The sequence below is a fragment of the Phragmites australis genome, chromosome 2 (assembly GCF_958298935.1).
Source record: "Phragmites australis chromosome 2, lpPhrAust1.1, whole genome shotgun sequence".
Lineage (NCBI taxonomy): Eukaryota > Viridiplantae > Streptophyta > Magnoliopsida > Poales > Poaceae > Phragmites > Phragmites australis.
The window spans coordinates 1,001,834-1,018,136 of NC_084922.1; the positions used below are offsets into that span (position 1 = coordinate 1,001,834).

At 38.2% G+C, this 16,303-nt stretch overlaps 1 protein-coding gene and 1 long non-coding RNA gene across 2 annotated transcripts; one reads left to right on the forward strand and one right to left on the reverse strand.

Moving 5' to 3' along the window:
- Positions 1–55: 55 nt before the first annotated feature.
- On the reverse strand, positions 56–5,499 carry LOC133892545 (uncharacterized). Its single transcript, XM_062333398.1, has 9 exons — positions 5,296–5,499; positions 5,005–5,224; positions 4,360–4,584; positions 4,017–4,273; positions 3,228–3,457; positions 2,423–2,548; positions 1,984–2,163; positions 1,160–1,297; positions 56–1,016 (listed from the first exon to the last, which is right to left on the reverse strand). Exons 1-9 carry the CDS (start codon positions 5,414–5,416, stop codon positions 705–707), a joined length of 1,809 nt encoding a protein of 602 aa, XP_062189382.1. The 5' UTR covers positions 5,417–5,499; the 3' UTR covers positions 56–704.
- A 1,395-nt stretch (positions 5,500–6,894) lies between these two features.
- LOC133909740 (uncharacterized) lies at positions 6,895–7,341 on the forward strand. The gene is made up of 2 exons (XR_009908431.1): positions 6,895–7,038; positions 7,127–7,341. It is a non-coding gene; the product is annotated as an uncharacterized LOC133909740 (long non-coding RNA).
- Positions 7,342–16,303: the final 8,962 nt, after the last annotated feature.

Here is a 16,303-nt window from a genome sequence, read left to right on the forward strand (position 1 = left end):
ACGGCTTAAATCATAGACTTAAGAGAACGAGCAAAACAAACTGGCAGATGCACTCTTTAGACCAAATGTGAAACTTTAAACATAGCAAATGTCAGTGCTGTCACAAAAAGGATATAAGAATTGGCATCCATCAGGAGCAGAATTATAGCAATTAGAGGATTGCTTTGAAAAAACAGAAAATTAGAGGATCTTCTTCCGGAATCGCGTTGATACTGTTTGATAATAATCAGCAAGCCTCTTTGGTTGCCATCAGAGATTATTCTTATCTATTTTCTGTACAAAATAGGAGAATCCACGAGATCATCATTTTGTCTGATCCAAAAGAACGTGAAGCTCAAAGTTACCGCCTTGCTCCCGATGCTGAAAAGCGTTGCCTTCCTTGGAAACACTAGAACTGAGGCTGCCCACCTTTGCTCTTTGCTCATAAAAGGTAGGTTTTCCTCCACGGTCAGATTGCTAGGCTTGTTACTTGCGGTCATTCTTTTTTTTTTTTTTTTGAACATTCGGGCAGCCGAATTGCTAACGTGTTTGTGTCACTTTCATGTGGATAGAAAAGTGATTTCCTCTTTCCACATGTCTTGATTGAAACTCAGCACTTTCTGTTTCCTCTGCTAGTTCAACATCCATCACCTGGGGCATATAATTCAAACACAAAACATAGCTTCCATCTGCAGGGTCGCCTGATGATGTGGCAGGTACGCCCTCTATGATTGAGTGGGATCGGATATCGTTGATCTTTTGTCTGTTTTCATCCTGGCAATCCTAGGCCCAGCATTCCTAATATTGCTCTTTGCAGACGCTTTTCTTGGAATAGAACGCTGGACTATCCGGATTGGTATTCCCCCAATGTTGAAATCTTCCTTGAGAGATTTTGTCAAGAACCTGATATCTGTATCGGATAGCTGAGCCTTCCCACTCATAAAGGCAACAAATGTTGGTGGCCGTGCTTTCACTTGAGTGAAGTACTTAACTTTTGGCTGTGTGGCTGAGTCTTTCCAGGAATGTCTACTCATAACCTGTCACAAGGCATTAAACGCAATAATCAAGAAATGTGAATGGTTGCATGACATGAATGACCACAGTTCAAGCATATAAACATGATGAAGTCAAAGCAAGCAAATGATAGACACGGGAACACTATTGTGAGCTTAGGGTTTACCTTACGCAACCAACGGTTGAGCCGTGAGGTTGACAATCTTAAACACCACTTCTCATAAGTGTCAATAACCTGGAGCATAACAGCAACCCGCCCCCTGCCCTCCAATGCTGACACAAAAACAACCGGTATTCCTGTAACCTGCCAAAAAAAAGAATAGATTTTAGCATTTTGTCATTTGGCACTCTATAAAAACATGAAGCAAATCAACATATTCCAGGATGTAGCAGTTCTTTCTTTTTGGTGAAACAAAAACATTTGGTTGATCTAGTTAAGAGGGAGCATATATGCAACACGATGCGGAAAGAATGAAAAATAAGCCAATAACCAAGAAATTTAAACGAACAAACACAATGTGAAAACAATTCAAGTGGCTTTGTCAATCGAGGAACAGGAAGATGACTGATCCACCACTCCATCAGTAAACATACTAAGCATCTGCATCTGCACTGATCACCAAAATAAGATTGGTTCTATATAACCCCATAGGGTCATCAGTAAACAAAATAAAGATTTGCATCCAAGATAACCAACAAGGTATCAAGTTCATCGAAGAAAAGCCTCATCAACTACTGAGGAAAACAAGGTTAACTTGGAATATAAGGTCCCAATATAATTTACAATTTTCTAAATTATGGTTTTGAGAGAAATCCCATATGGTCAAAAGTTACCAATATTCACGCAGCCAGTAACCGAGCATTCATATTACCATTTAACAGTTCTGTTCTAGAGAAATAGTAGTAAACCCATTGTGACTTTTAATCATATGTGTGTCTTCAAGGCTGAAGACCAGAATATTATGAACTAACAAAAAAAATAACAGTTACCTGAGGAATGACTGTCTGAATTTCTCTAGGAACAGCATCCATCACCTTGTCAAACAACAGTTGGTTATCTCTAAGGAGATCCATTTTATTGACAATCACAACGAGTCCACGGCCCTCTTCTATTGCTTGCCGTGCTATCACAACTTCTGCATGATTCATGCTACTCTTGGACTTTGCAATCTACACATTCATAGAGCTTTATCACGGGACCAACCATTATAATTCAAATGTCATTGAACATGCATTAAGACATCAGCAGAATCAGACCACTGCAGTGAACACAAACATCGAGGTTGCTACTAATGCTCATTAATTTGACATGGGACTGGCACAAGAACATCGAGCTTATATATACTTTCGCCTAACCACATAAGAGGAAGTGTGCTAAATCAGAACTTTACAAGTGACTGGCCCTGCACATCAAAATGAAAATAAGTACCTTTTCTGCATCCAGCACAAGAGCAACAATGTGAGCCCTCATCAAGTTCTTTCTTGACTGCACCACACTCAAAGATGCTGGCCCTTTCTCCTTTCCTGGTCTTTCCATCCAACCTGCGGTGTCCACCTGCATTACAGAAAAGGAATAAAATGATTAGACCACTATTCATGCAGAGGCAGATTGCATGAACACTATGCCACTCAATAGCTTAAACAAAGCAATGTAATAATGAGCGGGGATGAGCCAAAGAAAATTCTAGGACCACGACACCTAGAACTTAGACTGAATGTTGCGCGAGTCAATAAAAGAGGTGAAAATGCACACTAGGCAGGACAGAAAATGAGCACAGTTGAGAGTTCTTTATTGTCATGGTAATTAGTAATAAGACTTGAGAATGTGCTAGTAGCATGGTGGTAAGTCACCCAATAGTTGGTGCTACCAACCAGGGCTCGAACCATGGTTCTCACAAAAAAAAGGAGCCTCATTGTGTATCGCTTTCAGCGTGGTCCTAGGTGGTTGTGAAGTCGCTTTCAAAGATGCCCCTAGGTAGCCGGCCTTCGGTGCATTTTCTCGACCTTTAAATGCGATGCCATGGTGGGCTATCTTCCCCCATAGGTCGAATTTTTTTTATTAGTAATAAGACTTGTTACAAAAGATAGTTACAAGTTACTATGCAGACAAACTAAGCATGACTTAGTTTTCCATGCTGCAAGTGTCATTACAGCACATATCACCACTAATATTCACAAAAGTATATAGGGTGGTGCAAAAAAAAAAAAAAAACTCGTAGATATAGTGAACTTACCAAATATACAGTTCGGTTGTCAAACTGAAACTGAGCCCGAATCGAGTCCCTTGTTAAGCCTGCCTCTGGACCAACCAGAACTCTTTGTTCTTGCAACAAGGTATTCAGAAGGGTAGACTTCCCCACATTAGGACGTCCCACAATTGCTAACTGCAAAGGTAACTTGCTTTCGTCACCTTCATGGGCCTCAGTTTTAGCCCCCAAAGCAGGGTCATCTTGGTTGAGTCCATCTATTACATGTTAGTGTAAACCATTAATATTATGTTTGAGGCTGACAGCATGGGGCCCCTCTATATCACTAATGTTATAGAGTTGTATGTTTCTCTTATTGCTAGAGAAAAGTAAAGCATTTTAAAAGGAGACAGAAGATTTCTGCCTCAAAAGTTCAATAGCCACTGGTCACTGATTCATAATGCGCAGATTCCTCCATCCAACTCACTTAATTGGTTGCTGAGCTACAGAACATGTACAATAAACCAGAAGCATATTCACTCTCCCAAAGTGGTAGTTATTTCAAGACATCACATCTACATGAATGGAACTGAAATGGATAGAGATTTATAGAGGAAGCTATTATATATTTTTTAAAGTGCCTTGATACCTAACCAAAATCTTACATCTGCTAATACTGATTGTTCACGCTGGTAAATTTTGTATTATTTTCTTCAATCAGTATAACAATAGACGACAACAAGGATGCTTGGCCAAAGAAAATATAGCACTTGCTTACTGAAGATCAAAACAAATTATTTATGTGCCTAACCATCGCATATACTGCTACAGACTTACTGTTCGGAAGCTGAAACATGTACTCCTCAAACAATGGCCTGAGTATCTCATAAAGTTCTGCCATCCCCAGGCCTGTCTCTGCAGATATTGCAACTGGATCACCAAGACCCAATCTGTGTGCTTCTCCAGCAGCCGCAGTCAGAACTCCATGCTCATCAAGTGATTCAGACTTGTTCATTGCGACTAGGGTATGTATCCCAGATGCATGCTTACGCAACCATTGCCCAACCTCAAGATCCAGAGGTTGTAGGCCATCCCTTCAATGACAAGTGAATTTTTACTAGGCAACAAGTAAAACATCTTCGCCTTACTCCATGACAATAACAAGCAATATCCCACTCACCTCACATCAATCAAGAAAATGGCAAACTGAGCCCTAGCCAACACGTTGCCTGTCATGTCAGCTGTCCGAGAGAGGATGCTCCCAGATGTCGCTGCTGTCTCGAGTCCAGCTGAGTCAAGCACACGGAAACGGAGATCTCCGAGCTTGGCAATTCCTTCACGAATATCACGAGTGACATGATCCCCAGGTGTATTGTACACCAATGCCTCCCTCCTCCGTATAAATCTAATTACAAACGTTGAAACTTTTCGATTCAAACCAAAAATTTTGAGAGTGAAGATAATGACAAATAATGCAATAAGCAATCCTAAAATATAAGTGTATAAACACAGCATGACATAAATAACTTTCGCCAATATGTCATAGTATTAATGTCCATGGAAAAAGCTAGCCGCTATATCAGAGGATCAAAGCACATTGTGGTGGAGACATGTTTGTGCCTGTGCAAGCTGACAGAAAACTGCCTGAAGGCGTATGCAGTCTGAAGCTGTATTGAATCAGGCATACTCGAAAAGGTGCTTGTGATAGTGGTCCGATATGGAGATCTAAGAAAACGAGGTGACTTCAAGGTGTTCGTGGAAATGCCGCCCCATGGAGCTGCAAGGAAACTACAACGAATAACTCGAAGGCCCTCGCGTCTCTCACCGGTTGAAGAGTGCGGACTTGCCGACGTTGGGGCGGCCGACGAGTATGACGGTGGGGAGAAGCGCGGCGTCCACCTTGGTGAAGTCGACGCGCGACTGCTTCATGGGGTTCTTCCTGGCCTTGCCCTTGGGCCTCGCGGGTGCCGCCGACTCCTCAGCTGCGGTGGAGTAGCCGAAGGCGGCGGAGAACGGAAGCCTCGGGAGGGGAGGAAGAGCACGCCCTGCGTTAGGGGGCAGGCAGTGAGAAGAGGAGGGTTTAGGGGTTACGCTCGGGAGAGGAAACGGGCCTTACCAAGAGGCGGAGGAGGATGGAGGCCTCGAGCATAGGGGAGGGGGCGGTGGAGCAGGAAGGCAGCGGCGACCGGACGGCTCCGCCGGAGGGCGGCGCGGAGAAGAACGGCGGCGGCGGCCATTTTTTTGAAGGACTGGAAAAAGACAGGCGGAGCTGGGCCAGACGTCCCCGTCTTGTTTCGGGGTACCCTTTTTGCTTCGTGGCAGGAAGGAAAGCCTTTGCGTCTATGTCAGTTTGGACTTATAAATAAAACGGGGAACTTTGCTTGAGTAAATTTTATAAAACTATGAGTGTTTTGATATAAGTATCACGTAACTATAATTTTTTTATACGTATCATAAAACTATAAAATTTTAATATAAATATCAAAAACTACAACTTTATAACGAGACTTGTAACTGACATTATAGATCCACATGTTAGTCTCAAAGGCAAGTAACCGCTCCATTTGCTCCACGCGACGCGATCCATTTGAGCTAGACGCTAATGTGGCACCTTCCTGCATAGCCTGCTCGCGCCAGGGACGACTATGTGCTAGCGGGCCAGAAAACAAAAATATGATGGCAGCCCAAGGACGACTATGTGGGCAGCTCCCACGTCGGCGTATACCTCGGATGGATTGCGTGGCGCGGAGTGAATGAGACAGTTTCTTGCCTCTTAGACTGACATATGAGCCCATGGTGTCAGTTATAGGACTCGCTATAGAGTTGTAGCTTTTGGTAACTTGTGTCAAAATACTTGTAGGCATGTGATACATGTCAAATAAATTATAGTTCTGTCACATTTATATCAAAATACTTGTAGTTTTATAAAATCTAATCATTTTGTTTTACTCGGTGCAATTCTGAATTTAGTGCTACTAGCTCTAGGAAAATATTCCTCACGTCCATTTTATCCAAATTCAGATGAACCATTTGTTCTTTCTGTTAAGTCGGCGGAAATTGCATGATGGAACATGTGTTACTTCAAGATTTCTGTTACAAGGTGGCCTTAAAATTTCAAGTGCTCGATCTTCCATCATGAATCCAGTAGGTACAACAGAAATTGTTAGTCGATTTTGCCAAAGAACGCATATACGAAAAGCTGCAGCACTGTCTATTCCCGGGTACATGGATTTAGCGTGAAATGAAATCTCATGCCACGGCCCTAGACATCCAACTGCAGGAGGCAAGATGAGTAGATGACCAAGAACCTGATACATATTGAATCGAGTAAATTGCACAGGAGGTCCAACAACTTGTGAGGTGGATGCGAATTTGTCCAGGAACTCGACAACACGCTGGTGGCAGAGCCAAGATTTAAAGAATGGATATTCGAAGTTATTAAATAGATGTTCAGCTCCAATGTAAACACTATTCGATGCATCACACGATAGCGCGAAAGAAAAATTTTCGTAAACCATCACTTTTAGCGCAAGAACCTATTTTTATTAAATCCAGTATGATAGACTATGCGATGGATAATGTAACAATGATGTTCCTGTCTTACAATGTCCCCAGGACATCATCATAACAACTAGTGATTTGCGCGCGCCCTCGCGCGCGAGCAGTAGCAGTGCTGGGAAGTGTGAACCTTTATATTTTTTTATATGCTGTTTTTTTTTACAATAGCGCATAAGTATTTTCTGACAGTAATTGTGTAGAGTTACAAGAGCAGCATTGGTGTTCAGATGTTGGTGCAAGCCGATTATACATTATGTAGCTGTACATGATTATGGCTGGAAGAAGCCGGTGGGATCCTGATGTGAGTATTTTGTTATAGGTGTACATGGATGTCTTAGTACCATCTACATGAGTATATTACATGAAAGGTAATTGCAGCATTGTTTCAGTGTTTGACAGATCAACAGGCTGGTTAACACAGTTTCAAAAGCTTGAGCAAAAAGGGAGAAGATGGTGCTTCATTGTGTGGCAAAAGACCAGCAGTGCTTCAAAAGCCAAAAGGTGCTCGTTGTGCCTGGAATTGGAAGTGGAAGAATCAGCAGCTTTTTATTTGTGCCAGTTGTAAGACAGTGGATGTTAAAAAATGGCATGTAGCTGGAATTTACCTTCAAGTATTGTTTTTCTGCGTGTGTGAAGCAAATGGATCGGCTGTTGGTTTTGGAGTGTCATTCTTGGTCTTTTTGCGGGTGTGGCTGTCCTCCTAGGCAAGGAAACAGGAAGTTAAAAAAATAGAGAGATGTAGGTGTGAAAAAGTATGGGAATAGAATTGAATGTAACATAAATTCATAGAGAGTAATTGGTTGTTGCAGTGATAAAGAAAGGAAAAATGTAAGGCAGTGAAAGTTTTAGGTTTTTATTTTATTTTTTGTTTTGTTTGTGTGTAAGTGTATGAAGTGAAAGCTTTTTTTTTAATTATTTCTAGAGGGATGAGGCACCTAATAGGAGTATAAAGTTTGTTGTAGTCTGGTGTAAGAGTAATTTTTAAGTATGGTTGAAAGCTAATGGATTTGGAGGCTCTAATAATTGTTTAGGAGGGCTGTCTGTAGGAGAAGCAAAAAATGAGGTAATTTTTGTAGAATTGACAGCTTATTAGCCTATTTTATCCTTTTTTCCCTTTGTTGATGATGTTTATTATATGCAACGGAATAGTTTAGCACTTTTATATGGGAAGCTGTCTAGTATGGGGGAAAAACATTAGACAGTAGCTGGTTTGTGTGTGTGATGCAACAAACATAACAAGCATGATTCCATAATATAGCTGTTAGAAGTATTATGTCAATTGGTAAAGTATGAATAGTAGTTTGCAGTAACAGCAACAAAGGGCAAAAAATTGGTTAGTAATATCATGCATAAGATTGATGATAAGGTCTCTATGTTATTTTGCTATGTGTGAGAAGCATTTGTTTATCTTTATTGTGCAGTTGTTAGCGTTTATATTGTTTTGAAACCGCGGTTTTAGTCTGTAGCTAAGATAGATAAACTATTATGAGTCTGTAGATAATAATAGATGCTGTTTTGGTATTTAAATGATGTCACATGGTTAACTATTTTACCATTGAAATATAGTAAAAGAAAAACTTGTGGTTGGATTGGCAAAGCTAGTATGTTTTAACGGCTTTCATCGAATTATGGAAGAATATAGAAGTTGATAGTAACAGTGTGTTCCACCGTTGGTTAATTTAGAATCAGGAAAATTTAGCAGTGAACTAATCTTGTGGCAAGGTTTGTAGTGTATTTTTTGCTTGAAGTTGTATTTCAGTGATCAGCAGCTATGCCATTGTAGTTCTAATATTGTATCTCTTGCTATTTAATATTCTGAAAATTCTTTCATGGAAATAACTCAACTATGCATTAAGGATAAGTTGTATGAAGGTTTTAAGGATTTGAGATGGTCTGTGCCTGTATAGGCATTGATTTTTGGTTTTTTGTGTTGATGACGATGCTAGATACATGTATGGTGATTTGACACCAGGATAAGTGGTATCAGGTATGGTTTTAGCAAAGATTGTTGTTGATGTTCATATTGTTCGTTTGTAATTTTTCTTTGAACTTATATTTGAGTGATTACCAGTTATGGTATTGTAGTTCTAGTATTGTATGTTTTGCTATTCAATATTTTGAAAATTCTTCCATACAAATAAGCCAACTATGCATTAAGGACAAACCTTATGAAGATTTTAAGGATTTCAGATGGTCTCTGCCTATATGCACATTGATTTTTTTTTTGTTAATCAAGATGCTAGATACAGGATGCGGTGATCTGGCACCAGGATAGGTGGTATCAACTGTGATTTTAGCAAAGGTTGTTGTTGATGTTCATATGGTTTGTTTGTAAATAATGTTCTAAGCTATGTGGCAATTTTCTAACATGTGAAAGAGAACAAAAGGGTTATGATATATAGAGTATGAAGAAACATCCAAAAATATAAGATGACATATGTGGCACAACAGTGAGGATTTTTTTTTAAAAAAAACTTTTTTGTAATACAGCATCAGGTGTAGTTTAGGGTATCATTAGTTATTTGGTAGTGTTATAATCATGAGCAAGAAGCAGTTTACATAGCATATGAAATAAATTAATTGAATGTTAAAAATTATAAGCAAAGACTACTAATTGTGAATGTTCTGAAAATAATAAATAGCTTTGAAGGTAGTTTGTTTATTAGCAATTAGAATGTTAGAATGAAAAGAATGCAATGTGTTAGTTTTGGGAGTTTGAAGTGTACCATTTTTGAAGTATCTGTGCTGTCTTGGAATAGTCTCTTGCGGGTAGCAGAGTGTTTAGCCGCAGTGGTAGTGTCTCTGCATGTTGAATAGATAAGTAATTAGGATATCATATAATAGGTTTATAAATATTTTCACTTTGTACGTATTGGCAGTCAGTAGATACAGGAATTCAGTTTTTTTGAGTGGGGATTCATCTTGTGATAGTGAAGGTGGAGGCGTCTGCAATATCAATTCAATATATAGTATGATTAGATGATAATAAGATAATATTGTATGTGTTTGTATGTATGCTTAGTAGACTTTGGTAAGAAATGTATACTTACAGTGTTTCCTGGTGTGGCTTTGGCACTTGTTTTTTCAATTGGTTCTTGTGATGGAGACGCAGTATCTCTTGATCCAGATTGTGTGGTTGGAACAAGATTAATGGCATAAGGATCGATTGGATGACTGTGTTTGAGATGTTGCCTGGGTTGTTGATGATGTTGGATGAGCTAACAGATACAGTGGTTGTTGGGAAGATGATGAGCATCTATGCTCGTGGCTTTTTGTGTATTGAAGTGTGTGCTGTTTTCCATAGGCGGTAATGACAGAATTAATTTGGTATGATTTGTGGGGGTTGTAATAAATTTGTTCTGTTAAGGTAATTCCAAAAGTAAATTTCAAGGATACTATGCCTGCAATGTCTGGTGGGGTGTCACTTGCAAATCTCGCTGTTCGCAGCAGTTGTTGGACTGGTTTGCCTACAATGCGGCGCCCAACCTCTCCAAAAGCTATCATTTCAGCCTCAGCTGTGCCATCATTTGCAATGAAGCACAGCCTGTACCTGTGCAAAATCGATTGGCATAGTGTATTAATAATTGACCTTTTATTTGTATGCAAAGAAAAGGGAAAAGCTGCTTACTTGAATCGGTATCCTGTGCAAGAGCATGTATTGCATTTGTAACCGTCGCTATCTGGCATGCAGGCTCTACTGCATCTATTACATGATGGAAACCACCAGGGACTCGTTAGGATCAAGTGACTGATAGTCACAGTACAACGGCATCCACCTTCCTGTTGTTGTAATTAGTTAGTGATTGTTAAAAGACAGATGTAATAGTAGAAGCAAAATTAGTTGCGTTGTGTTGTTGAGAGATAGGTGTTAGTATTATGGTAGGGAGAATGACTGCGAATAGGTAGGGAGAATTATAAAATCCATGTTGTGTACCGGGAAGTCGTATGGATCGATTGCTTCTAAATCACTGAGATATTTATCTTCTAGCTGAAGTGGTGCTCGCAGTGATGTTTTTTCTTGCGGAGGAGCAGCGATACGATTGATTGGCAATCGGTGATTTGCAATACTGGGCACTCATGTGTTTGAACAAATGTGTTAAATATGTGATGAAAAGTGGAAGCTAAAGTGATATCATGATGTTACAGGATTATGTCTACTGATAGTAGCATTGCATACCTGCTGTAAAATTCTTTGGCCTCTGGAATTGTAGGATTGAAATACCACCGACATGCAGTGTTCCCACTTAGATATTCTTCTCCTGTTTAAATAAAGCAATTAAAAGCAGTATTATATGATTTTCAAGTAGCAATTTTCCTTAAGACCTAAATCGTGTTTACCTCTGTATGTTTTCATAAGGGTGCCAACAATAAGGACGATAATTGGGGTAGTTTCTTCTTCATTGTAAACTTCATCAATGTTGAATTCAGTGGCTCGCTGCCCCCATAAAGTCAATTTGATTTCGGCGCTGCTGCAAAGAAAGAGGGTTTTTTTTTTTGTATCTTCATTGGCTGTATTTGTGGTGCACCAGTTGAGGAATCGACATATAAAGTGTAAAGGGCAAATTGGTTACCTGAGATCCTTGAGCATCACATCTCTGTTTAAAGTTGGCTTTGTTTGGTTTGGAAGCTGCACCAAGCGCGTGTCAGAAACAGCAGTGATTATGCCAAGGACATCTGAAGCAGTTGGCATACCAATTTGTCAAATTCTTGTAAGAAAAGTCAAGAGATAAAATCATTGGTTTGTAGATACTAAAATACTGAGCTAAAAAAATTTTGTTCTCACCAGCATGGCTTCGTAGGTCACTGATTGTTGTAAGTTTGTAAATATATGCTGGAAATGTTTCTGTCACTTCTTTTGCCGGTGTTATCTTGGTGAAGCAGGTGAGTTCTATCATGTATGGTCCATCAACGGGCCTGTACAGGGATTTAGCCTTCGATACTCTGAAGCGGCTGATTATATAGGTGCCGCCCTCTTGGATCAAAGTGCTTTTAGTGTCAACCTCAGAGTTAGGTATTTCAGCATAGATGGCATTCCCCTGTGTGTCCAAAGTTACAGTAGGGAGTTAAAGTATCAAGGAAGCATTTTAAAACTATCTGTGCAAATCGAATGATGATTGTTGTGAAAGGTACATTCATATGTGTGCTGCAACAACATGCAAAATATGTAAAGAAGTATGCTAAGTTGCGTAACTGTCATAGAAGGCAATGAAAAGTTTGCTTTTTTCATTTTTTTAATTTTTTGGATCAGGCTAATATGAAATTGTTTTGTAAGCAACAGTTATAGTTTCTTCGTTTTTTGTAATCATGGGTTGTTTATATTTTGCATATTGTTGCTGTTGCTATGTTTTTTATATCTGTAGTGTTTTTGCTGCAGAGGATAGAATCAAATGACAGTCTAAAAATGGATAGAGTATACTTCCTTGCTATAGTAATAATATATTTTTGCTATTGTCTATTTGTAGGTAAAGAGAGGAAAAGTGTAAGGTAGTGAAAGTTTCTCTCTGTTTGATTCAGAGGTAATGGATCTGGAGGTTCTAATAATTGTTTAGGAGGATTATTTATGGCAGAAGGAGCAAATGGGGTTATTTCTCGAAGCCTGATAATTTATTAAGATATCATATTTTTGTGATTCGTATGAGTTTCATTGTAGGGAGAAGAATAATTTTGTGCTTTCATATGAGAAAGTTTTCAAATAAGATGACAAGAAATACTATACGGTTGCATTTTTTAACTAACATGTAATAAATATAATAAGCATCATTTCATAGTATGATTGGTAGAAATATTTTCTCCATTGCTATACTATGCATAGCAGTATGGTGTGATAGGCAGCTAGAGAGAGAGAGAGAGAGAGAGAGAGAGAGAGAGAGAGAGAGAGAGAGAGAGAGAGAGGAAAAGTTAAAAAAGGGAATGCATAAGATTGCCAGACATAAAGTTTTCTATGCAATGTTGCTATGGGGAAATTATTTAGGGATTACAATAGAAGGAAGTTACATTTTATTGTAAATGATGATCTAAGCCATGCGGTAACTTCCTAACACATGAAAGAGAAGTAAAAGATTTTAATGTATAGAGGTAAAAAAAACATCTAAAATATAAGGTGATATATGTAGGATAACAATAGTGATTACCAAAAAAATATTGTTGCGGTATAGTATGAAGCACAACCTAGGATTTTGTTATTTGTTTGTCAGTATTATAACTACGAACAAGAGTCGGTTTGCATAACATATGAAACAAATAGAAAGAATTGTGGAATACAAAAGCTAATTAGATAAGCAAGTCTAGTGGTAGAAGTTGCTTGGAAAGAACACTGTTAATACCATGGAAGTTGCAAATTGGCGTGACACTATTCAACCATAACGAAACATTTATCATTCCTGTTGGCATATTTTTAAATCATGAAAAGTTTCCTTGTTAATATTGTAATTATGAGCAAGAGTTGATTTTTTTGCTGTTGCTACATTTTTATATCCAACGTTTTAATCTGTGATTATGGTTTGTTTTAATTAGCGTTAATTAATAGTGTGGAGTACAGCGAAATTTTAAGCCCCTAGAATTTAGTCGCTTCTGAAGTTGAAGGTTTCCTCTTTGCTCCTTCTTGTAAAATAGTGTATTAGTGTAGCCAGTTTAAAGCGTATCATGTGTGAGTACAGTTGCTACAATGATATGATAATAAATTTTTGTGGTCTAAGAAAAATAGTGTGTTTCCAATATTAGAAAGCGTGGTAAAAAATAGTATGTATTCAGCGATGTAAACACGCTGTTTCTTTTTTTTTTTAAGAGTATTTATAAAAGAGTTGATTAAAAAAAAAGCTAGCTGCGGAGAGGGAATTGATTTGATACATTTTTTGAAGCTAGTAATATCTAATGAAATTTGTAACCCAAGTCATTTTAATTCTGTAAAAGAAAGGCGTTCAAGATATTATATGCATAAAAACATTGAGGAAATGATATAATTCAATAGGATCTGCACATTGTTGGTGAAAATGTTTATGTATCTTAAAGAGGCTCCTAAAGTAGTTTTAGTATATGTTTTAGAATTAGGTGTGCTGGGAAAGCCGCCATTTTATTTTATTTTCAGATCTGTTCTAAGTGATGCAAATTGCTGATAAATCGTTTTAGAACGTGCATATACATTCAATTATAATCGTAGGTAAAAGGAGCGGTCAATTGTGTGGTAGAAAAGTGTGCTGATTATGTAAAAGCATATGGTTATTTTATCTATAAATGTTATGGAAATAATCTAAGTGTTAAGCAATGATTCTAAACCTCGCACATATATTCGACTAAAATGGTAGATAAAGAGTATGGGAAATCATATGGTAGAAACAGTGTGCTGAACATGTAATAGAATGTGTTGTCACCTTTTCATCTGCAAGAACAAGATCCACGTGCAGTATAGGGCCATCATCAGTGCCACCACGATATTCCCATTTACGCGAAACGCGTACACAAATCACCTAGTGTTTGGATTTTGGGTGTAGTGTGGGAAGCAGATCAAATGCCATAGTGAAGGCCTGTAGGTTAAACATCATTGAAAACATAAGATTATAATAATTGTGCTGTAATAACTAATGAATACAAATTATGTGCAGCAAGTAAATATAAAGAACAGGCATGGTTGAAGAATATTGCTTTATAAATATTTGTCGAGGCCAATGTTTGCTGGATCAGTAGTTGTATATATAAAAATAGCTTGTTATTTAATTTACGATGCTGCAATATACAATTGTAGATAAGAATCATAGTAAGGTTCAGTTTTCATGCAAAGCTACCTTTTATGCGTGGTGGGAGAGGGATAAGTCTGCTTTTTTTCTTCTCTTGAGCGTTTGCTGTGTGTTTGTCCTTTTTCGCTTTCTTCGCTATGCAAAATATATGCTCGTTTTATTAATATATGTCAATACTTCTTTGTAAACTATATTGCATGTTGTGGCACTGCAGTCCCCATCGTCATCTTGAATTAGTATTTTCAGGCCACGTTTTGAAGTAACGCGAGATACTGCGACATATAATTGACCATGAGTAAATACAGGTTTTCTTAGGTAAACGCCTACTGTATCCAGTGTTTGACACTGACTTTTATTTATAGTCATAGCATAGCATATTTTTATAGGAAATTGGCGACGTTCAAGTATAAAAGGCAATTTAGGATTTTTTAGTGTTAAAGAAATGCGGGGGATCAATACAGTTTGATCTGTGTGAGTACCAGTTATTATCTGTGCTTCAATAATCATATCACCCATATTTGTAACTATTAAACATGTTCCATTGCATAGACCACCAGATTGGTTTAAATTGCGAAGCAACATTATTGGTACTCCTTTTTTAAGATTCAATTTATGTTGTGGGAAATTGTTTCCATTCAATGAGTTCAAAAATTCAATGGGATACAATAGGTCATATGAATCGTGGACAACCTGTGCTTTGGATATTTTGTCGCAGCTTAAGTATTCTTTTTCATCACTGGAAATAAGTGATACTATATGTGTGTTGATTTGATCAGACAATTCATTTGTTGGAGTTAGAATAGCCCTTGCACGAAGGTATCCAATATCAGAATAGTTTTTCTTTAGGTCTGTGTATACAGCATCAACTAAGCAAGTGATTTTATCATCATTGGTTATGAGCAATAGCTCTTGAGGTATTTTTTATCCATGTCGGCTCTAGTTCACCTTCATGTGCTGCTGCCTCTAATTTGCCTTCACCCAGGTCTAGCACCCATTTGCTAAATTCAGCAATTTCTTGTTGAGCCTGCGGTTCTAAGTTTGAAGAGAGGAGCCTCATATTTTTTGTTAATGTTAAAATAGTAACGTTGTTCCAAAGGGGCGAGTTAATTATCGTTGCATTTACGATTTGTGCCCTAGTGCCACCTTCAATGACTGGTAAGATTTGCCTAAAATCACCTCCAAGCACAATAATTTTACCACCAAAGGGAATTTGTTTTATATGTGGTGATTGGTATGATAGCAGATCTCGAAAGGTTCTATCCAAAGTTTCAAATGCTGCTCTATGTGTCATTAAGGCTTCATCCCAAATTATTAATGAGGCTTCTTCAATGAGTTCTGCAAGCATAGTTCCTCGTTTAATATCACAAATGGTTGCATCATCTATATCACAAGGAATTTTAAATCGGGAATGCGCGGTTCTACCACCTGGCAATAGTAATGATGCAACACCAGAAGAAGCAACTGTAAGAACAATTTTTTTACGCGCTCGCAAGTATGTGACTATGGCATTCCATAAATAGGTTTTACCAGTACCTCCATAGCCAGAGATGAAGAAAAATTCAGGAGTATTGTTGAGAACCGCGTCTGTTATACGTCTAAAAGCATGTTTCTGGTCATCATTAAGGCCTGAGATTAGTCTATCAGATTCAAGTTGTAGTTCATCAATGTCATATGATAATTCTTCATCTATGAATCTATTGTAACACGCTGTTTCAAAGTTGTTTGATTTGTGCGGTAAGTTATAATCTCTAATTCTGCCACCATTCTTTGCAATTAGGGTTGAAAGGTCGTCAAGTAAATAATCTTTTAGATCAGAATCACGCATTTGATAGTTTT

Excerpts from the sequence above, each read along its gene's own strand:
- LOC133892545 (XM_062333398.1), bottom strand. The coding sequence starts at position 5,416 with ATGGCCGCCGCCGCCGTTCTTCTCCGCGCCGCCCTCCGGCGGAGCCGT. Across the intron at positions 1,298-1,983 it reads TTCAGACAGTCATTCCTCAG|GTTACAGGAATACCGGTTGT; the intron begins GTAACTGTTATT and ends TTTTTTTGGCAG. Across the intron at positions 1,017-1,159 it reads TCAACCGTTGGTTGCGTAAG|GTTATGAGTAGACATTCCTG; the intron begins GTAAACCCTAAG and ends GCCTTGTGACAG.